The sequence below is a fragment of the Gallinula chloropus genome (genome assembly GCF_964237585.1).
Source record: "Gallinula chloropus genome assembly, chromosome: 4".
In the NCBI taxonomy this organism is placed as follows: Eukaryota; Metazoa; Chordata; class Aves; order Gruiformes; family Rallidae; genus Gallinula; species Gallinula chloropus.
This window is the reverse complement of record NC_140088.1, coordinates 73,882,195-73,904,930: the sequence shown is the minus strand read 5'-3', so window position 1 is coordinate 73,904,930 and position 22,736 is coordinate 73,882,195. Positions and strand designations below refer to the sequence as shown.

Genomic DNA, 22,736 nt, shown 5'->3' with positions numbered 1-22,736 from the left:
TATCCGCACAAGTCCCTTTAACTCCCAAGCTTTCTGCTCCCCGCCCCGCGCAAAGTCCTCGCACCCCTTTGCCCCTCACTATCTCCAGCCCAGCGGCCACCCCGGAGAACCACATCCCGGGACGAGAGGGCCGCGGAAGGGAAGGAGGCGAAGCCGCCCCGCCAGCACCGGAAGCCCGCCGGTACCAGAAGCGCCCATGCCCGCTTCCAATATGGCGGCATGTGCACGCCCCCTCAGCCTCACACTGCCAGGGCGGGGTGGAAGACGGGAAGAGACCGCCTCGGCCAGAGGCGCGCATGCGCGCCGCCCAGCGGCCGGGTCCGTCGCAAGATGTCGGCGCAGGGGGATTGCGAGTTCCTGGTGAAGCGGGCTCGGGAGCTGGTGCCGGGGGACCTGTGGGCGGCCAAGGCATGGCTCATCACGGCGCGGAGCCTCTACCCCGCCGACTTCAACATACAGGTAAGCGCCACTACCGTCGCAGTATAAAGGCCCGGCGCTCACACGCGAGCTTAGGGCCGGCGCTGCCTGCCTGGCAGACGCTTCGGCCAATGGGTGCGGGGGGAAGGGGCGGGGCCGCGGGCTGCCGTTGCGATGACGAAATTGTTATCGCGACTGCGACGACATCGCGTCGTCCGTTACGCGCCGTGGCGGCTGCGGCGGGGCCCTGCTGGGGGTGCGGCGGAGAGCAGCTCCCCGGCAAGGGCCGAGCCCAGCATCCCAGGCCGCAGCGGCCCTGGCGGGGACAGGGCTCAGCCCCTGTAGCTGGAGCCCAACGCTCCGTGACAGGCTGACCGAGCGCCCGGGGTGGCTGTTGTGAAAGTGGAGCAGCGGGTGCTGGGGGGTGCCCGGGCTCTCGCCGTGCCGCACAGGGCTTAAAAATGAAGCGACGAGCGCGTAACTGTCCCCGTGTTTCACGGCAGTACGGCCCGTCCCGTGAGTGGTTTGTGGCAGCACTGCCTTTCTTAACAGCGGAGGGGACGTTCTTTCTCCTTCTGGTGTTGGCCCACGACGAAACGTTTGGGTTCACAACTGCAATAATATAATAATAATAAAAAAATACTCTAATACAGATTTAAAGTACCCCCTTTGGCTGTGGCTCTTCTAATAACTTGGTGTATTTGATTGGAAATAAACTTCAGTCAAGGAATTCTTTGAATTCTCACCAAGCTTTTTTTTTTTATTATTATTTGTGTAGAGTACTTACAGTTCCACACAAAAGCCTATGCCTAATTTAGTCTGTGATGAGATAGAAACTGAGAGCTGAGTTTAGACTACAGCAGGCATTGCAATCCTTTAATTTTCCATTATTCAGACTGCTGCGGTGAGTGTGGGACAGTTTCTTAGAGTGGAAAGAAAAGACTGATCAGATAATGTTCTGTTCTTCCACCCTGCAGTATGAGATGTACACTATTGAGAGGAATGCAGAAAGGACAGCATCTGCAGGCAGGCTGCTCTATGACATGTGAGTAATCAGAGCTGGAACTCCACAGTTATGCCAGGTGCTTGTTCCATAAATGTCAGTTTCCAAAAATATAATGTGTGTTCTTGGAAATGTGTGTGGATAAATTAAGCAGAAAAGGTGTTAATAATCACAGAGGAGGACTGGTGGGAGATGTAGAGGCCAGAGGTTGTTTTGGGCTCAGCGACCTCAAAATGATAGATAGTGTTTTCAGTTCATGGTGAAGCAAGGAGGGGAGTCAGCAAGACCCCTACCATGGACTTTTGGAAAGCAGACTTCGGGCCTGGTCAGGACACTGGCTGAGAAGTCCCTTGGGAAGCAGTGCTGCAGGGCACAGGGGTCCAAGGAAGGCTGGGCATTCTTCAAGAAAGAAGTCTTAAAGGCACAGGAGCAAGCCATCCTCAGGCACCATAAGATGAAGTGGTGGAGGAGATGACTGGCTTGGCTAACAGGGAGCTTTTGATGGAACTCAGGAAAAAAAAGGGAGTCTGCCTCTCTTAGAAGAAGGGACAGGCAATTCAGGAATAATACAGGGATCATGTTACATCATGCAGAGAGAAAATTAGAAAGGTAAAATCTCAGCTAGAACTGATTCTGGTCTTTGTAGTAAGGAATAACAAAAGGTGTTTTTATAAATACATTAACAACAAAAAGAGAGCCAAAGAGAATCTCCATCCTTTACTGGATGCTGAGGGGAACATGGCCATTGAGGATGAGGAAAAGGCTGAGGTACTCAATGCCTTCTTTGCATCAGTGTTTGTTAGCTGGACCAGTTGTCCACACAGCATTCACCCCTGTGAGCTGGAAGACAAGGATGAAGAGCAGAATAAACCCCCTGTAATCCAAGAGGAAGCAGTTTGCAACCTACTACAGCAGCTGGATGCTTACAAGTCCATGGTGCTGGATGGGATCCACCTGAGAGTACTGAGGGAGCTAGTAGAGGAACTTGCCAAGCCACTCTTACCATTTATCAACAGTCCTGGTTAACAGGGGAGATTCCAAATGACTAGAGGTTTGCCAGTATGACATCCATCCACAAGAAGGGCTGAAACAAGGATCCAGGAAACGAGGATCCAGCCTGTCAGTTTGACCTCGGTACCAGGGCGGGTCATGGAGTGGTTTATCTTGAGTGCTCTCACTAGGCATGTGCAGGACAAACAGGATCAGGCCCAGACAGCGTGGGTTCATAAAAGGCAGGTCCTGCCTCACCAAGCTGTTATCTGCCTGGACTTCAGCAAAGCCTTTGATACTGTCTCCTGCAGCATTCTCCTGGAGAAGCTGGTGACTCATAGCGTGGACCTGTGTGCAGTGGCTGGAAGGCTGATCCCAGAGAATTGTGGTGAATGGAGTTAAATCCAGTTGTTGGCTGGTCACAAGTGTTGTCCCCCAGGGCTCAGTCATGGGGCCAGTTTGGCTTAATATTTTTATCAGTGGTCTGGATGAGGTGATTGAGTGTGCCCTCAGTAGATGTGATGACACCAAATAAGTATGATGACATCAAATTGGGTGGGAGTGTCCATTTGCTCAAGGGGAGGAGGGCTCTGTGAAGGGATCTGGACAGGTTGGATCATTGGGCTGGGGGCAGTTGTATGAGGTTTAACAAAGCCAAGTCCTGGGTCCTGCACATTGATCATAACAAGCCCAGGCAACACTACAGACTTGGGGCAGGGTAGCTGGAAAGCTGCCTGGCTGAAAAGACCTGGCAGTGTTGGTCAACAGCCAGCAGTGTGCCCAGGTAGCCAAGAAGGCCAAGGGCACCCTGGCCTGTATCAGTAACAATGTGTCCAGCAGGACTGGGGAAGGCATGGTCCCCCTGTACTGGGCACTGATGAGGCCACACCTCAAGTGCTGGGTTCAGTTTTGGGCCCCTCACTACGAGACAGACACTGAGGTGCTGGAGCATCAGAGAAGAGCAATGAAGCTGGGGAAGGGTCTGGAGCACAAGTCTGATGAGGAACAGCTGAGGGAGCTGGGGTTGTTTAGCCTGGAGAGGAGGAGGCTGAGGGGAGACCTTATGGCTCTCTACAACTGCCTTAAAAGAGGTTGGAGCTGGGTGGGTGTTGGTCTCTTCTCCCAAGTAACTAGTGATAGGGCAAGAGGAAATGGTCTCAAGTTGTGCTAGGGGAGGATTAGGTTGGCTATTAGGAACAATTTCATCACTGAAAGAGTGGTCAGGCGCTGGAACAGGCTGCCCAGCATCTGCCTCCAGGTTGTCCCTGGAGGTGCTCAAAAAACATGCAGACGTGGCACTCCAAGCCATGGTTTAGTTGATATGGTGGTATTGGACAGATGGATGGACTTGACGATCTTAGAGGTCTTTACCAACCTTAAAGATTCTGTGATTCTAATTAAAAATGACCAGTAAAAAGGAAGGGTTTATTTTCCATTTGCCCATACACATTCTTTCATAGGAAAGTTTTGTCTTGGAAACAGATTTTGAGATCACTGTGTATTCCTTGCCTCCAACTTTATTACAGGTTTGTGAATTTTCCAGACCAACCTGCTGTATGGAGGGAGATCAGCATTATTACATCAGCATTAAGAAATGACTCGCAGGACAAGCAGACACAGTTTTTAAGAGGTAAGGATTCTTTTCAGTGAATAAGGAGAGTCTTGAAGGGATCTAAAGATAAACCCTCCAGTTACATACCCAGTGTGACAAGTAAATGTCAGTCTTTTTAACTTTGTTTGTGGGCTGTAGATTTTTTTTCTCAATTTATCCTGAGAGACTTTGCTGAGTGTTTTAGGCTTGGGAAACACAAAGGGACATGAGAAGCTTATTGCCATTGCTTTGTCTCTGAGGTGGGTAGATGACGTCTGCCAGAACAAGAAGGAAAGAGATTGTGTAGAGGATAAGTGGAAGGAGACGTATTAGTCATCATCCCACTGATTGCAGAGAACAATGAATGATTATAAAAATGGGGTGTATTTGTATGTATGAAGTCATGTTTATGGGACTGAATGGTGAGCAGAAGGGTTTGGCTTTCACTGCTGGCAACCACAGGCAGTTTTAAAAGCAGGATTTACACCTGAGAAATGATACTGTGCTGTTTGAAAACGTGCTGCAGCAGCTCTAAGAATAAGCAGTGTAACTACACATCCAGCCTATTCCAGTTAAGGAAACATTTACTTTTTCATCAGTGTGTTTGTTTTTCAAACAGAATACATAAAAATTACAGGGACAATATGTTGACTTCTTTTTAGTGTCTCACTGGAAGTTTAAATTGAAAAAAATACCTTTTAATAATAAAAGTATTGCAGAAATGGAATGTAAGTAAAAAAACTAAGTTAACATTCTTGAAAAAGCATCATAAAATACCAAATATTTAAGTATTAGGATTTTCAGTATTCAAAGCACAGATAATCTTCATGTGGTCTTCTCTGGGGAAAACAAAAAGCCATTTGTTTCCAGGTATATATATTAAAAGCTGAAAAAGTATAAGGATGGCTTATACTGTGCGTGGCAAGGTGATGTTCACTTGTGTTTTACCCCTTGTCAGTCACCTTTACAATTCAGACAAGTTAAACACTTGAGGTTTATTTTTTTTCAAGGATTATTTGAAACCCTTCCTGGTCGGGTCCAGTGTGAAATGTTACTGAAGGCCACAGAGCAGTGTTTTAACACATTAGAACGGGCAGAAATGCTACTACTACTTCTGCGACGTTTCCCAGAGACTGTGGTGCAACATGGGGTAAGAGAAGAGAAGCTCATTGTAACTACTGGGGACATTGGCATTCTGTTGCTTGAGATTTTGCTGAAATACATTTTCCTTTTCCTAGTGAGAGGGTGAGTCTTTTTACTCAGTTTAATTGTGGCTAGTAGTTCAGATTGCTTCTATTTTCTCTACCCAATTCTTTCCTGGTGGAAACCTCAAGATACAGCAAATAAAAGAATTTCTTTCTGTATTGTAAATGCAAGAATATTCCATGCTTTTTGAAGAAGCACAATAGCACAAAAAGGAGTGTAGAGGAGAGGTACTAAGAAAGAATCATTGCTTCATGTGAGTAAACTCCAGGGTTGCATGTTTTCAAGTTATGTTTAGACTCTAACTAACAGCATTATTTGCTTTGACTTAAAAAAACACAGCTGGAGCTCCTGAACTGACGACTTACTTTATTGAAGAATAGTCTAAGGAAGTTTAAAAATAGTTGAAAGGCTAAAAAGCCTGTTAGTTCTGAGACTGACTGACTTGTTAACGTGTTCTAGCTCGTGCTAGCATCAGGCAGGGTGCACAGTCGGGTACTACAGCGCAGGTGACAAGCTGCAGTGTTGAGGTCTGGTACCGACCTGTCTGTGCACGTCTTTACTGGTACAGGATGTAGTTTAACTATGTATTGAGAGACTAGCACAGGCAGTTGCCATATAGTGAATTGCTGCTTATGCATCCAGTGAATTACTGTTCAACTCCTTTGAGTCACTGTTGAAGAAGTCTCTGAAGCCACGTGCCCAGTGTTTGATTCTCACCTCTGCTTACACAGGTGGGCCTCGGAGAAACATTATTGGATGCTGAAAGTATTGAAGACCAAGAATGCCCAGTGAATTGTTTCAGGAAATTATTTGGTAAGAAAATATTAATGTTCTTGGTTTATTACACAGCTTTTCAGTATGGCAAGGTTCAGAATTCAGTAAGCTACTTTCTAGATATTAAGATTAGAAAACCACTTCAGACAGAAGAGGCTCATGCCACACTAGGCCAGGCTGCCCATATGGTACCAGTTGGTATTACAGTTGTTCATGTGAGGATCTTTGTGATCCTGTGTGGTGTATGGTCAGCCAGAGATGGAGGCTTGCGTTGCCAGTTGAGAAACTTACTTAGGACAAAAGGAACAAAAGACCCCCACAAACCTAAAGGATTTTTGTTTGTTTTCTATTTTAGTTTGTGATGTTCTTCCTCTAATAATTAACAACCCTGATGTTCGACTTCCTGCCAGCTTGTTATATAAGTATCTGAATAAAGCAGCGGAATTTTATATTAACTATGTAACTAGATCTACACAAACAGAAAGCCAGTATCAAGGTAAGAATATTTTTACAAAATGAACCTTTCTTAGAATGTGATTTAGTATTACTGAAGTAATATCCATACATGAAGAATGTCTATCTTTTATATAATGTGCCTCATAGACAAGGATTATTAGTAGCATTTGATGTTAGTTCTTTGATACCAAAATACCTCATGATGCTTCAACATACATACTGAGAAGTAGGACAAAACATCCAAGATGTTTTTATCCAGTTTATTAGCTCTCTTAGAGGAGGCAGAATGCATGTCTCCCCTGAATGGTGATCCTGAAAGCTCCAGTGTACATTTTTACATGTCTCCTTCTTGAAAACACATCTGTTGGTTTGATTTCTTTATGAAGAGAAAAATGTGCTGGTTTTCCTAGGTTCACAGGATTCCTCTGATATTATGTCTCCAAGCAAGCGTAGCTCTCAGAAATATGTAATAGATGGTCTCACAGAGAAATCATCCCAAATCACAGATCCTTGGGAGAGGCTATTTAAAATATTGTCTGTGGTGGGAATGAGGTGTGAATGGCAAATGGATAAGGGAAGAAGGTGAGAAATGTTTTTTTTCCTGGTGTTTTTTCTCGAGGAGAATTTGGTTTTTTAACTCTTAAGGAGATGGGTTGAAGAAGGATTTTAAAAAGAGGACATTTTTTGTAAATTCAGTGCAGCTGCTCTTTCAGGACCTCACAATGTAAAGTACTGGATCCAGGGAGTTCTTTCAAATGAGTCTCTAAACTAACTCTTTGTTGGTGAAAGTCGTGTTGTAGTAACGTGGGGTATCCTTCCCTAGGTGCCTCAACAAAGAGAAACATGGTTAATGTTTAGTGAAGTCTCCTTGGCATGTGTTCCCAGCCTCCTCAGACTTGCAGCTGGGGGATTTCCTCAGCCAAAACATGAAGTTTTTCATATTCACCATGTGTTCTTTCCTGTAGGTTTGTAGTTTGTGTGACATCCTGAATTCTTTATGTCTCTCTTCCTCAGAAGTTATGGTGATATTTTGCATCGAATGAAAGACCTCTGCAGATACATCAGTAACTTTGATAGTGATGCACATGCTAAATATAAGAATCAAGTAGTGTATTCCACAATGTTGGTCTTCTTTAAAAATGCATTCCAGTATGTCAGCAACATCCAGCCATCACTCTTTCAAGGTTAGTTTCTAATGTTCCAACTTCGTAAAGAGTTTTGTGACTTCATTGCTAGTGTCTGAAACATGTTTTGTCATTAGTCTTTTGAAACTATCATCTTTCAAAGTGACATGGGTTTTTTAAAATTCTCCTGAACCATTCATTTTACCAGCAGAAGTGGTTCATGACAACTGCTCTAGTGGATCAGACCAAAGACCAATCTAACTTGGCAACGTGGTTTCAGCCTTGGCTGTCAGCAGTCAGTTGTCTAGCAAGTAAGAGACCAGATGCTGAGAGAGATGTCCATGGGGTTGATTCCTACTCCTCTCTCAGCATCATGTTTGCATCATTTTCTCCTGATTCTGATTCTTTGAAGCAGATGTTTTCCTGGCTTCCTTCAGTCTAAGGATTGTACAGAAAGCTTCTACAAAACAAGTGAAGATGTTTTTGTGTTGGGAATACATAACACATTTATAATTAATCAAATAAAAAACAGATTGCTTGGAACACCCTGGATGGATTGCTTCTCCAGGGATTCACTGGACTTTGAGGGATGGCTCAGAAACTGATGGAGGTTCTCTAACCTTTAGTCTGTTTAGAACTTACTGAAATAAAGAGCATTACAAAAAGGAATTTTCAGCTCTTTATTTTCTTCACTCCCTGCTAGGGAATCCTTGCAACAATAACAACTGTCACCATATGTAATTAGTACTAATTAAATCTACAATTACTGATTCATGATAAAATTTCCATTTTAGTTGTGCATTGTGTTTAATCAGAGTTTTCTGCGTGGAGCAAATGCTCTTTTGAGTAACAGAACACTCAGTACAACAGCTTTATGGAAAGTTGGGTAAGCAGTTGAACAGTGTCTGTGGATAGCTAAGCTCAAAAGACAAATGACATCACAACCAGGAGTTTGTAGTCACTTTAACATACACAGGAACTAAATGAATTGAGTTTTTTGTTCTGCACAGAGGAAAGAAGAGTTATGGTAGGGCAGTGAGATACTTTAGCTGTACATATAGTTTTAGCTGCTTGATTCTGAGTTAAGGAAGTAAAGTGCTAGTAAACAAGTTCATTTCTAAGTTGTACAGTTGTGCTCAACATACAGGTGAGTATGTTAAAGCTCAAGTTTTCGAACTGAACCACCAAAAAAATAATGTATGCAGAGATGGCAGAGCTCAGGCCCTTTGGTACAGCACTTCTGGTACCCTCTGTCATTTCCTGACATCAGGAAAATGTTTCCAAGACATCTTTTCAGTGGTATTCAATGCCTTTCATCTTCTTTCTATCATTAGGGGTTTTCCTCTTCTCTTTGAAGGGCTCAGTGTAGAAGTGTAGGACCCTACATATTTTGGAAGCCTGGTGGGGGTGGGAAGGTGTCTTCTGAATCCAGTAACTCTTGAGCTTTGATCTGTGCCTTTCTTCTCATGTACATGGACTTGCAAGAAAACTCTTGAGAGAAAACTTTTCAATGCATTTCTCTTACATAAATCATATCTGCCTTGCTGGAGACTTGAGAATTGAATGAGACAGTTCACACCTCTCGTCATTTTCAGGCTGCCTGCAGCCTTGGCAGGAGTTGCTATTTGGGCTGGTGCTTTTAGCAGTTTATTTATAACACTCTGTGCTAGAAATTAATTAAAAACTCTGTGAGCCTGCAGTCTGGAGCTGGGTTAGGCAGAATAACACAGCGCTGCTCTCTGTGCTGCTGTGTAACTTTTAGTAATGCAAGAGAATGTTTGCAGCCCAAGTCAAGGATGAGGTTAGGTGGGGTGGGGTTTTGTTTAGGACTGAAGGTTTTGGAATAAAGGCTACAACATGCTTGCCTGCTACTGGCAAGAGAACATTTCTGTGGAAAGGAAAGCACTTAACTGGTACCCATTCAAATCAGTATAGGGAAAAGAAGAACCCACTCTTTTCTTCTTTGGTGTTAGAAGTGGGCAGCTCTTTAGAGTTTAGTGATAAAACTTTTCCAGCATCCCAGTTGTGGTATTTGGCAGTTTCTCATGGATGCTATTTTCTACATTGACTTGGCTCTATTTTCAGTTCACATAGGTTAGATTCCAACACAGTGGATGGTACACAGAGGTGATCCCACTGAATGTTCTGTGACACAAATGGAAGTAGAAATTATGTCTTCTGTGTCTCAGAAGGAGGCTTCTCTAGAGGCTTTGGTGGGTGATGATGGGCTCTGGCAGTCAGTTAAAGGTTTAATTCTGTATACTGAATTCAGTGGGGGTGATGCTGACACCAAGCAATCTTGTGATAAAATGTACTCACTTTGAGGCATCAGTGCCTGTCAGTATACTGGTTTGGTTTCTTATGAGAATAGTTTGAGAATATTGCCATGTGTTAACTTCAGAGCCATTTGTCTGTTTGCCTGTTAAATAGCTGTACATAGAAAAGCAGTTAATGCTTGATGAGAGAACACCTGCTGCCTGAGTATATTTTGTGGCTGCTCTGTAAGAAAAAGATTCAAAGATATTCTGAAGCTCTCAAGCAAACTCTTGTGAAGTCTGGTAAATGGATTCTGTCCTCTACCATAAGGCTGCTTTGAGAAAACCATAGTGTCACCAATGTCATCAGCTTATGCAATTTCAGTGAATTAATTTCAGTTTGGTTTTTCTGGTGTTTTAATCATTACTTGTGAAGAAAACAAAACCAGCTTGATGTAGGCATGAGAACTTTCAGATGAGTTTAGAGCAATCCTGAATTAATTTATCTTTAAATCCAGGTCCAAATGCTCCAAATCAAGCTCCACTGGTTCTTGTTGAGGATGTGGCCAACATCTATGGGGATACAGACATTGATCGGAACAAACACATACATAAAAAGAGGAAACTTGCCGAAGGGAGAGAAAAAACAATGGTAACTTGTCCAGACCTTTTTGTTTGCAACAACAATGGCATTGGTACTGGAATTCAGACAGTAGTGGTTTTAACACAGTTGTAATAGACATAGTTTTAGAGCTACCCTGGAATAGCTGTTTATGACCACAATTTGCAACCAGTTTTTTTTTGCTAAAGCCAGTGAGTTTTATAGCAATTGCTATAGACACATACGTGCTGATGTGAGTATGTTGAAGGAGTTCAGCAGAGACTGCAGAAGCTGTTAAAAGTTGAGTCAGATGTTGTACAGATAAATTTACAAATTAATTGACTTTTCATGATTGAACTGCAAATACATCTAATTTTTTAATAGTAGAATACCACTACTTTACATATTCTCTGTTGGTAGAAACATGCTCTTACACAAGAGTTACATTTCATTTGCATTATGCTGCTGTGGGCTTAAACTGAGTGATAAAATGTAAAGAATGCATGTACTTTGACAAGACAGTTGGCTGAAGCTCAGTGGTGGCACACCACGTTCAACTGAATGAATTCTTTTGAGACAGTGTGTGTGACACTATACCACTGACTTTCTTCATAGCAAAACAGATTGATTCAATATTAAAACCAGCTAAGCAAAAAGTCACTCAAAGGCAGTTAAAACTACCACCATGGCATCTCTAGTGCAGAATTGGTTTATCATGTTCAGTGGAACTTTTGTGATTTTAGAGTCCTTTGAAATAACTATAAATTAAGAAGTGAATATTTTTGTTTTATACTGACTCTTAAGCAGAGCTCAGATGATGAGGATCCTTCTGGGAAGGCACGAAGTCGCCATATTACAGTAAACAAGGCAGATCTTGCAAACTCTATTGAAGTTTTAGAAAGCTTTAAACTGGCAAGAGAGAGCTGGGAGCTGCTCTATTCTCTGGAATCACTTGACAAAGGTAAGGCTAACTGCAAGCAGACTTGCATTTAAGCTTCATTGCTGTCCATACAAGTTATTTTACTGTTGTTAATCACAGAATCATAGGGGTTGGAAGGGACCTCGAGAGATCATCAGGTCCAACCCCCCTGCCAAAGCAGGCTCCCTAGCTCATATTGCAAATTGTTAAAAGGCAATTCCTGTCACTGTGAATCTTTAAAATTTAATTTACTGTGGGTTCTGAATATTTTTTTATCTAAGGTCCTGTAAGAAGCTTTATCAGTTGTTGCATTTCTGGATATTTTGTTCCTAGATAGTACTCATGAAGATCTGCTGCTAATGGCTGCTTTAGTTCATGCTTGAGAAGGTGTGTTTTTACTGTGTCTCTGTCTTTCTGATAGTATCTGATGTGTAATACAGAAAACGAGTTTCTGTTCTAAAAAGCAGGAAAATAGTACAACCTAGATGGTTTCAGATTTGTTGGATGCTGTGAAGTGTAAACAAATTATGATGGTAGAGAAAGAGAGTGCCTTATATTTGAAAGATTTCACATTTTGTGTTTGTTTTAATTTTTAAATTCAGCTTTTTTTTTTTCTAGATGATTGATTTTTAACCCAGAGCTGTGAAATGATTCTTTCTCTCTTTATTCTCTGACCACTTACGCAGAGTTCACCAGAATTTGCTTGTCATGGAAGACAGACACCTGGCTTTGGTTAAGAATCTTTCTCACAGACATGATCATCTACCAGGTAAAAAAATAAAGTAAAAACTAGTAAAAATTACACCATTATGCTGCTCTTCCTTCTTGTACCTTCTAATAACTATTCTAATTTCCCAGTTTGAATGCTTGGTCTGCTGATTTTATCCTTTAGAGCATGACCCTTTTGTGGATGGGATCACGCTGTTCTTACACCAGGCAGTTACCCTATAGGGGATATTCCTGCCCTCATAGCTCTCTGTTGAGACCAGCTAGTTTTGACATATGGAAAAGGCCTCTGCTTTGGCATTCAGACCAGTAGAGATATATATATAGATATGGAAGAAAAGTGCATCTTTATCTGTCTGTCACTGCATTCTATTGGAATACATTCAGAGAGACAGATTTTCAACCAGCAGAAGATTTTATCATGTCCTAGTTAAAATTTATCATTCTTCCCAGAAATTACTCTGACTGTACCCATTCCAAACACCCTGTATAGAACAAAGCCTGTTCTCTTATATTTTTCCTTTGGGGTTTTCTATTTTTTTTTTTCCCCGTACTTGTACTTGAAGAAGAGCTATTTAAAACTTTAATAGTCAAAATAAAGTGATGATAAACTCTGAAGAGCATGATTGTTTGTTTCAGTTATAAATGTGATTTTGGAAATGGGCTTTTAAAAAGCTGCTCGCTGCCTTGCAAGTGATCAGTCCACAGCCCTGCACACACCACATCACTGGAGAGGGTTCTGATAGATTAAAATTTTGAGCACACTGTTTTGAAGGCTTTCTGTGTGGGAATTTTTACTTCTATCTTTCTACCCACTGTATACAGAAGACCCTAACACTTGTCTTTTTATATCTTTTTTTTTAAAGGGGCAGTACAAAAAAGCAATTAGCAGCCTACACCACTTGGCAGCTCTTCAGGGCTCTCATTCTCCACAGCAAATTACAGGACAAGGATCACTAGAAAATCAGAGAGCGCTAATCCAGTTAGCAACGTGCCACTTTGCCCTTGGAGAATACCGGGTATGTAGAGCATTCCACACAATGGTCCTTTATCATCTGGCCCTGTGGTTCTCCTTTGTCTTCTTCCTTTGAACTTACCCATCAGCCTTCTTTCAGCAGGGTATTGAACATAAGCCAGGGTCTACTGAAACATCCATGCTTCGCAGGGAGAATTGCACTCAGCATCTCTCTCAAAGCCTATTTGATAGTTGTGATGTGAGCTTTCTGATTTTCCATAGCTCATAGCATTTGAATTGTCTGTAAATGTAACCTTAAATTGAAATTCCTTAACTTTACTGAAACAGTTTAAAATATTGAGGGAAAACTTGTTAGGTATGGACCTTGTATGGCAGGGGAATGAAAAGGTTTATAGAAACTTCTGTGATCATCTTAGAAAAGAATTAGTTATCAACTGAACAGTATAAGAGACTCCAGAACAATATTGTCTGTCCTGACCACTGAACTTGCATTACCTTTGCAATACTTACTTTCTGCTATTTTAATGTGACAGGAGTACATGGTGGTCTGAGGTCTCTGTCAGCACTTATGATAAAGGCTGGGTCTCTTAGCATCTAACATCATCTTAGAATGACTACACTTTTTCAAGGGGCGTTTTGTCCCTTTCAGTTTACTACTTCTTCATTGGAAATGTGATAATACCCCACAGACCTCTCATTGTCTCTAGGAAATAGCATTAACAATCCACTGCATTTCTGTCATGTTGTCAGATTGCCATTTTCCTTTCTATTTTTACAGTGGACAGAACAAGCTTTAAAAAACTATTCTAAGAATTCACTTGAAAACTTAATCCTTCAAAAGAAAATAGTTGTTGATTGCAGTTGTATTGGCCTTATGCTCTTGAAGTGAAGGATGCTAATACCTTTTTTTCCCAATTAAAATGACTTACCGTAGGCTCGCAGAGATTGTTTAGTGACAACTGTATCTTTTTGCTCAACCAAACTAAGTGTTAAGTCCATTCCAATTCTAGCAGAAAATTTTGTGGTTGTTTTTTTCTTTTGTAATATCTGAAATTACTAATCATTATTAATGTATCTTAGCATTATTATGTCTCCTTTTTATAGCAAACATGCGAAAAAGTGCTTGACCTCATGTGCTGTATTTTACTTCCAATACAAGAAGGAGGAAAAGTGCAAGAGGAGCAACCTAAAGTAAAGTCTAAATTCAGGAAAGGTATGGAGTTGCTACTACCCTAAACTCAGTGTCACCTCAATTTTAGTTCATGTATTTTGGTTGAGTATATAATTCTTCTCTTTCTGTATTACAAAAAAGGAGGAAGTTCTTTATCCCCTCTTGCTATTGTGAGTGGTTTTCCTGCTGGTACCTGTTAAAGTGTGTTTATGACAAAGTCCTGCCACAGGAAAAGAGAAGAGAAAATTGCAAAATGTGTAACTTCACATTTTGGATCATTTGCAGTTTACATTCAGAGTTTTACTCCATACCTCAGATTTGGCAATTGTAGATCTATTTTGCTCCTAATTTTTTTTCAAACTTAGAGGATTATGAGGCCCCTAAAGAAGCACATGATAAAATCTTTTGTTGCAGGGTCTGATTTGAAGCTTTGGCCGTGTACCAGTAGAGCTATCATGCCTTACTGCCTGCATCTGTTGTTAGCTTGTTTCAAGGTAAGCTACAGTCAAGGCTTCACATTCCCTTGTGTTTCTAAGGCCTGGTTGATGTTCCTGGTGTCCTCAAAGTGCATGGCCTTATTCCAGTGGTGTGACTGGGTGTGAAGAAGGGCTGTGCCTGGAGAGGAGGGAGCGTTGATTAAGGAGGGTTTGTTCTTACCTTTTTCTGTTCTATTCAGTTTAGTTTTGGGCAGAGGAATAGAATTAATTTCAAAATATTTTTGTCTGTGTTCAGACTTCTCTTGTAGGTCAGTGGTGAGAATTTGGTATTTTGGCTGTGAAATTTCCAACCTATTTTATGTGTATATTTTAGGGTAGAATGAAATACACTCCTAAAGAACTTCTTTTATATTTGCACAGATGTAGGTGAGATGAAGCCCATATGTTTGTAAAAGCAACATGTGTTCCCTGATTGTCTCAATGTCGATTTTTTTCCCTGAAGCTCAGAGCTTTCACAGACAGCAGAGATGATATGGCGCTGGGCCATGTAGTTGTTCTGCTTCAGCATGAGTGGCCAAGGGGTGAGAACTTGTTTCTGAAAGCCATCAACAAAATCTGCCAACAAGGAAACTTCCAGTATGAGAATTTCTTCAACTATGTCACAAGTATCCTTTTTCTAACCAAGAATGTCTTTCATATCCAAAACTACGTGCTGGGGTGTTGAAAAAGCTGTTAGATATGTTCAGCAGCAGTTCTCCTCTGTGAATCACATTCTGTATGTATTTCCATACGGTGCAATCCACTTCTAATAGGTGGCAGCACGCAGGGAACTATAAATGTGCCTCCTGTCACCTGTTCTGGCTCTTGAGTTCCACTTCTGTTCACAAAAGCAGCAGCAGCTTGGGCTGCTCATGCAAGTGATGGCAGCCTTTTCAGTCAGATACACAGGGCATGTGATAAAGTGGTACCTGTCCTTCAAGGACTTGAATGAGTTGGTTGTTGTTTATGAGATGTTCTATGTGGGTAAGATTTTTGGGGTGAGTAAGGTAAAGAGCTACGTCAGAGGTCATGCAGAGTACATCTGGTATCTGTATTTGGGTATCTGACTTAGCCCTTGATCAGCTTATACGCACGTGGACAGTTGAGTGTTTATCCTAAGTAGACATCCAGCCCTGGTCCCTGGGAAGCAAGGGGTCTGGCTCCTCTTTGAGACACCTAAAGACGTTCTGGTGTTAAAGGAAGGAAAGTTTAAAAAAAAAAAAAACAAAAAAAGGCAAAGTCAGGGACCAAAATAGAAACCTAAAAAGGGTGGTATGTGCTGCCTGGTGGTGTTTCCTTCAGTCCCAGCCTCAGTATGCACTGCTTTGATAACCTGCAGTGCAGGAAGGAGAAGTAGAAACAACCAGGGAGTTTGTTTGGAGACATGAGCTTTTTTTACCTCAGTCTGAGGGTATATTTGAAGAAATGACGAAAAAAAACCCAACTGATGTATGTATTTTACACTTTGAAAAGTCCTTTCTTGTGAATTTGTGGCAGGTCAGGAATCATGCTGTGATCTTTATCACTTTTAAGAACGAGCTGCTTCAATAGCTGTTCATTTTGACTGCCCCTTCAGCAGCATGGCTTACACGTGAGGGATAAGGAATGTTCTCTGTCACTTATTCCCTACTCAAATCTTTAACGTTTTCTTCAGATATTGATATGTTGGAGGAATTTGCTTATTTAAGAACACAGGAAGGAGGGAAAATTCATCTGGAACTTCTGCCAAATCAAGCAATGTTGATCAAGTAAGGATAAAAAAGCATTCACTGTGTTCTTGGGAAAAAAAAAATCGGGGGGAGTATGTTCTAGTCGTCTTTGCTTTCATGTAAACTTCTGGAGAGTAAGTTTGTCATGTCTTTTGAGTTTAAGGAGTTGGCTAAGGAGTTCAGACAAGGCTGTGAATTTCTTTTTCTGACTCTCCTGATGATCCATGAATTCTTTTTGGAAGTTCTTCAACTTGAAACTCCTATTTTTACAGAACTTTAAGTGTTGCTTTAGAATGATCCATATTACAGTGGTTACAGCACTAGTCTTTCAACCAGACACTTGCACTTTGTGGGAATTCTTCAAGTAATTAGGCTCGAATGCAAGGTGTTACTCATTTTGCTGAACAATCATGCTGGTCAGCAAGCACAGTTTGTTGTAAACAAAATTATGAAAGACCACTGAATGATAAAAACACTTAGGTATAAACCAGAAATTAAATTACACTCCAGGTAAACTCTAGTAACCTCTCTGTCAGAACTAGCAGGCCATCTTTTGCTGTGTACTTGTTCTGCTTAGCTTATTGCAAGATGCTGAAGGAAATTAATAATTTGGATTAACTTCCTAGGTGTTCTTAGTTCTGAGACAAGACTGAACAAGTATCTGCTGCAGGGTTTTAGTGGCAGAATGTTTTGGAATATCCTGGTTGTTTATTAGACTTTGTGGTATTTTGCTGTGTAAGAGGGGACTGCTGAAGTGTGTTGAAATAACAGTTTAGGTCAGTGTATTCTGGTTGTTCACTGACTTGAAATGGGCTAAAGTTTGGGTTTTTTTTAAATGGGAACCAAACATTAGGCAACTGGATCCAAATTTCAACTAGTAAATAGATTTTCCAGAGTTCTAGGTAACCAACACAACAAGAAGATGTTAGATGTGATTAAAGAAATGAAGAAAGACAAATGCTCAGTTACGTGACAGAGAGTTTTCTTTTAAGCTCTAGATTTTCAGACTGTTACCCTTGCTGTGTCTCTCTGCTGCTAACCAGCTGTCTGAAAACAAGCAGTAGGGTATGCTGAGCTACATATGATGCTAACAAATAAGCACTGTCAGCATGAGGGCTTAGTGCTGAAGTTACACCTGGTGACTTCTTAGCTGCTGTTTCAAGTTAGTTGTAATAGTTCAGCGCTATTTCTCTGTGTCACAGCTTTTATTCCGATTCCTGTGGTAGCTGTTACTGTCCTGACCCCACCAGTCAGGAATTAGGTAGTGAGCTGCATTCCTAGCAAGACAGAAATCTCTTTGACCTCCTTTTGACCAGTGTTATGTTTCCTCAGTGATGGAAAGGCTTGTAGAAGAGAAATCCATTCCCTTGTGGTCAATACCCCATCCAAGTGGAAATGCTGTGTACAGTGTCTTTTTTTGTGCCTGATATGTGTAGGATGGGAACCACTTCATCAGAGAGCTGATGAGAGGGAGAGTTCAGGGCCTAGTCCGCTAATCAGAGATGACATCGACTCGCCTGGTATCCCAGGTATTTTTATAGCTGGACTGGCTGTGAGGCTCAGGGATGCTGTCACCCAACAGTGTTGATCTCAGCAGCACAGGTTATCTCACGGCCTCCCACAGCTGCGGGGTGTAGATAAAGTGTGCCAGCACAGCCCTGTGCCCTGGGACAACGGTTGGTAGGCTCAAAATCTGCAGACTTGATTTCATCTCTCAAAACTGTCACCAGTTCTGGTTGTAGGAGCTGCTGCTGCACCATCCTCCCCACAGTTTGCAGAGGCAGATCAGATACTGTTCAGTCATGCACAGAAAGACTCTCTGATTTGCCACAGCAGCCCAAACACGAAGCAGATGCTCCTCTTCTCTCAACAGAAATGAAGGTGGCAGTCCTGCATCTTCACTGATGGGAAGTGTTTTGCACATATTATATGTTTTTTATAAGGATGGCTTTTTGAATCGTGACTTACAGGACGTTTTCTCCCCGGGTGAATTCCAGCACTTTTCCTCAGTACTTTGTACTTTATAGGAAACTACATTCAGTTTTCTGAACTGAGGAAAGGAAACTAACGGGATTTTCAAAAGTTGAAGTAAGATCTTGGTGGCCTGCAGATCAGGGCCTGCAAAACAGCTTGTAAGCTTCCCCTTTGCTTGTATCCACTGTGGGAATATGAAGGTCCATGATTTTGGTTTCAACTAGTGATGCAGCCAGCTCATTCTGTTTGTGGTGTCAACAAGACTTTTATGATGAGCTCTGAATTCAGCCATTAAGGGCTTTTGAACTCCTTTCTAGACAAGCCAAGTTTCATAGTTTTACTGATGATGTATGTCAGGAGTGGCAGTGCTAGCTAGCGACATTATAGAGGAAAAGAGCAAAATGCAAGAAATTACATTAATACTGTGCTCCTCTTTTTGATAAATCTTAGTCTTATCCTATCAAACTGCATGAACTTGATGTGAAAGCTGTTGAGTGTTCTGCCTCTCTCTCTGCCCCTGCCTCACCTTCCCATTGCATCTCCCCTTGGGGACAGAGGAGGAAAAGCTCAGTCGAAGTGAAACACAGGATCTTGAATGTGTAAATTTTATCCTGATTGTGCAGCTGGCTGTGTTTAGTTCTGGCTGCAGATCTTGCAGACAGGATGAAGACATAGTTGTGCAGAATCCCTTTTGCAAACACCTGCCTCCAGTAACATCTTGCTGATCCTTTTTATTTTCTCTTCCCTGTATCCGTTTTTGAAAGTACTGGACTCATTCGTACCAAGAACTCTTGAAAAATTACCTAATTTGATCAAATTCTTGTGACTATTTTATTTCAGGTTCTTGTAGCTGTATTGTAGAGTGTTTCTGTACTACTAGAATGTCCCGTCTTTCGCTGACTTCTATAAACATAGCTCTCCACCCCTAGTCATTAAGAAATTATAGATCCTAAGATCGAAGGTAGGCACCTAACTCGATGTTACAGGCACAGCAGTGTGAGTCTTGCTTCTCTGCTCCTGCAGATCAGGTCCTGCAAAGCAGCTTGTAAGCTTTCCCTTTGCTTGTACCCACCATGGGAGTAGGAAGGTCCATGATTTTGGCTTTAACCTAGTGATGGTCTCTACTATCAGGTGCCTGAAGAGATTTAGGTGACATTTTAAGAGACCTAGGTTAAGAAACTCGACCTGTTCTCTATATACCAGTTTTCTCATTTCTCCTTCAGTGGGGCATTGGATTTGCTCCGTGCTGGATGTGTGAGGTTATTCCCTTGTCTTACAGATAGCACACAGAAATAAGGACTTGCCTTCGCAGAGAAGCCAAACTGTCTTTCAGCTGAGACACTTTTTGGTGGCTAGTCCACATGGACCTGGTCATAAATGGGAGGTTGCTCCATAAATGGGAGTTGGAATATGTCCTCTGACCTTGAGCCACCCTCTAAGACCCACGTTTGTATGCAGTTTGAATTTGAAAAGGTGAAAAAGGCCATCAGTGGGCTAACGAAAAGATACTTGGGCAACCTGTAACAAACCCTGTCATGTATTCAACTTGGCCGATAGGATACGCACTGTGCATGCACTCAGCTTGGGCTCAGCAGCAAACCCCTGAGGCTGTGGGCTCTCGGGGTTCGCTGACACACTCTTGGCAGCTCTGCAGGGAAGCTGTGGTACCTGCAAGCACTCCTCTGATTCAGCCTTTTCCTCACTGACACGCTTCCTGGGAAGAGCTACGACAGTTCATCCTAGTACAACTGTGAATTGTTTTTGCACCTACCGCTGTACTTTTTCCTGGTGTAACTGTCAAAAAACATGTGTATGTATTTAGCCCACAGTTGCAGAACAGCCTGGCAATGAAATCTGGGGATATTTGCATGTTTGATGCTATTAGGGTCTTGCACCCCTTTGGCTGCTTGGTGGTCAACTACCTGCGTGGTCTCACCCTAGTTCTTTGTTGCTCCTTGTTCTGGAGAGTTGTTTTGCACCACAGGGGGAGTTGGTGTGTGGGTGTTTGAATGCTGCTGTTTGCTGTTTTTTAAAGGACTTCTAGCCCTCCCATGGGGTTACTGCAGCAGGAATTCATACCTGTGCTACAGCCCAGCATACAGACTGCTGACAGGTACCAAGTGGAAAAACCCCGCTCATAGTGTGCTGTGTTCTGTCAACATGTTTTACTGCCCATGGTTTTCAGCAATTTGTTATTCAGTATTTTTTATTTCTCCATTTGTGCCTACATTGCCTGGCAAACCATGTTGTTCTATTATAACATTTATTTTTCTTTTTCCCATAAGTTGCCAGTATCCGTGTCCTTTCAACTTAATAATCACTGTTGAATTTAAACAAAAATCTAGACATCTCCCAAAGTAGTGTCCATGTTCAATCATGTATCAGGAAGAGCATAACCCTTTGTTTTCAAGGTAGTAGTTTTTGTAGCTACTTTTCAAGGTTGTTCTGAATTCTGGTCTCTGTTTCCAGTTGTTATATGACATGTCTTCAAAAGCGCTGCTGGCTTGCTCAGTAGTTGCAGGTTGCATATTCTCCCTTAGGTTGTAGCTGACCATTGCACTCAGCAGTGGTTAAAACAGTAAAGATGGGAAACAATACTTGTCCCATTACCTCTGAATGTGTGGGAGCATTTTCAGTGCAGTTTTGCTTCGCTCAGCCTAGCTCACCAATGGATAGCCCAGTAGTCTCCAGGCTAGCCTCTTTGGTTTTCCACGTGTTACAGAGGTCTCTATTGTTTTGGCAGAGAAGTGTTTTCTCAAATGCTGGACCTGCTGATTTAAGTGAAGGTGGGGTGGTATTGTTGGTGAAGATAATTCCCAGACTTTTCCCTTCCTTGTTTCCAGCATTTCTGGACTGGCATAGATGCCCTCACCCTTTATTTACTATTTCCTTTCTGTCTTTCAGTATGGTTGTTGGGCTTGGCCCAGCTCTTTCCTTCTTACCCGTGACTCAGGACTTGGCTCAACATTAGCATTATGCTTTTCTCTCTAATTAAATTTATGTAGCTCCTCAGGTAGTCCTAGGGCTCTCATTTCAGGGCATATATTTTGCTTCCCTTCCCAAGTAGGGCTTGGAGGTAGAGGTTACAAAGCCTTGATCTTACTTACCCAGTTCAAGTGCAAGTAAAGCGTAGTGCTTTGGAACCACAGAACATTGTTTTAAGGGTGAGATTTAGGGATTGAGCGCTACAGGCCAATGTGAGTACAAAGAACTGTTCATAAGAACAGCCTTTACCAGGGCACTATCCCAAGAGCTTCCCTGCCAGCATTGCTTTAGCCTCCTCAATAGCTGGGCCTTCAGTCTGTTTGAAACGTCCTGAACCTCTGCGCAGAACAAACATAATCCCTGCCTGGTGCCTGGTATCTTCCCAAGGGCTGGCTGCTTCTCACACAGACCCGCAACCTGGCTTGCTCTGGGCTTTGTGTTGGCCTGTGAAGAGTTCACTGTGCCTTTCATTAGTCGAAAAGTTACCAGTGCCCACTGCATTACGTAGCTCCTTCCTGCACCTTCATACTGGTACAAGATGCCCTCTGCTCTTTATAGTGGCAGCCCTCTGTCTCCTTCCTCCGGAGAAAGCAGGTTCATCTTTTCATTCCTCTTTCAGCCCCCAGCCATTCATACAAGTGATTACTGGGAGGAAGTGGCCCAGGCAGCAGAGAGGCAAAAAAATTCCTTCCTGCCAGCAACATGCTGGGTTAAGAGAATAGATTTTCCTGTTAGCCAGAACAGTAACTTTTGGGTTTTTTCCCTCAACAGTCATCATCAGAGCAGTGAGAGTACAGACTTTTAGGGAACTTCTAACTGTTGAAACACATCTAAGCTACTAAACGCATGGTTTTTAGGAAACAGCATAGCACGGGCTCTTTGGCTCTCCTATAAACTCAGGAATGGACAGCAAAGCTATAGTAAGTGACATGCAGCACCTTTTAAATGACTGTAGTGCACCAAATAACCATTATTTGATGTTGTTTGTCTCTCTTCCCTTCATCGTTCAAGGCACCATACAGTTACCCGGGGTATAACGAAAGGAGTGAAGGAAGACTTCCGCCTGGCCATGGAGCGCCAGGTCTCGCGCTGTGGGGAGAATCTCATGGTGGTGTTGCATAGGTTCTGCATTAATGAGAAAATACTGCTGCTTCAGACCCTGGCGTGAAGGGACTGGGCCAGGTGCAATGTCTCTTACAGAGAGAGGGGAAGGCTCTTAGTTGTATGAAGAGCAGCGTGGCAGTGGAAAATCGCTTGTTCGGAGTCAAAGAAGTTCCCTAGGAGTTACAGGTTCTGCAGTACACAGACACTACTCAGTGTTTGTTCACCGCGTAGTTTTCTTATGTGGGTAGATAAAACTTTGTAAATAAAATTTCGTTGAAG

General features: G+C 42.4%; 1 protein-coding gene across 1 annotated transcript; it reads left to right on the top strand.

The window, feature by feature from the left end:
• Positions 1–330: 330 nt before the first annotated feature.
• Positions 331–22,724, top strand: INTS10 (integrator complex subunit 10; the record flags this gene model as incomplete). Its single annotated transcript, XM_084263377.1, has 17 exons — positions 331–459; positions 1,395–1,462; positions 3,937–4,040; positions 5,012–5,151; positions 5,939–6,020; positions 6,337–6,477; positions 6,848–7,019; positions 7,452–7,621; positions 10,335–10,468; positions 11,225–11,378; positions 12,023–12,105; positions 12,929–13,081; positions 14,143–14,251; positions 14,624–14,703; positions 15,149–15,311; positions 16,340–16,433; positions 22,365–22,724. 17 exons carry the CDS (start codon positions 331–333, stop codon positions 22,519–22,521), a joined length of 2,133 nt encoding a protein of 710 aa, XP_084119503.1. The 3' UTR covers positions 22,522–22,724.
• Between the last annotated feature and the right edge of the window lie 12 nt (positions 22,725–22,736).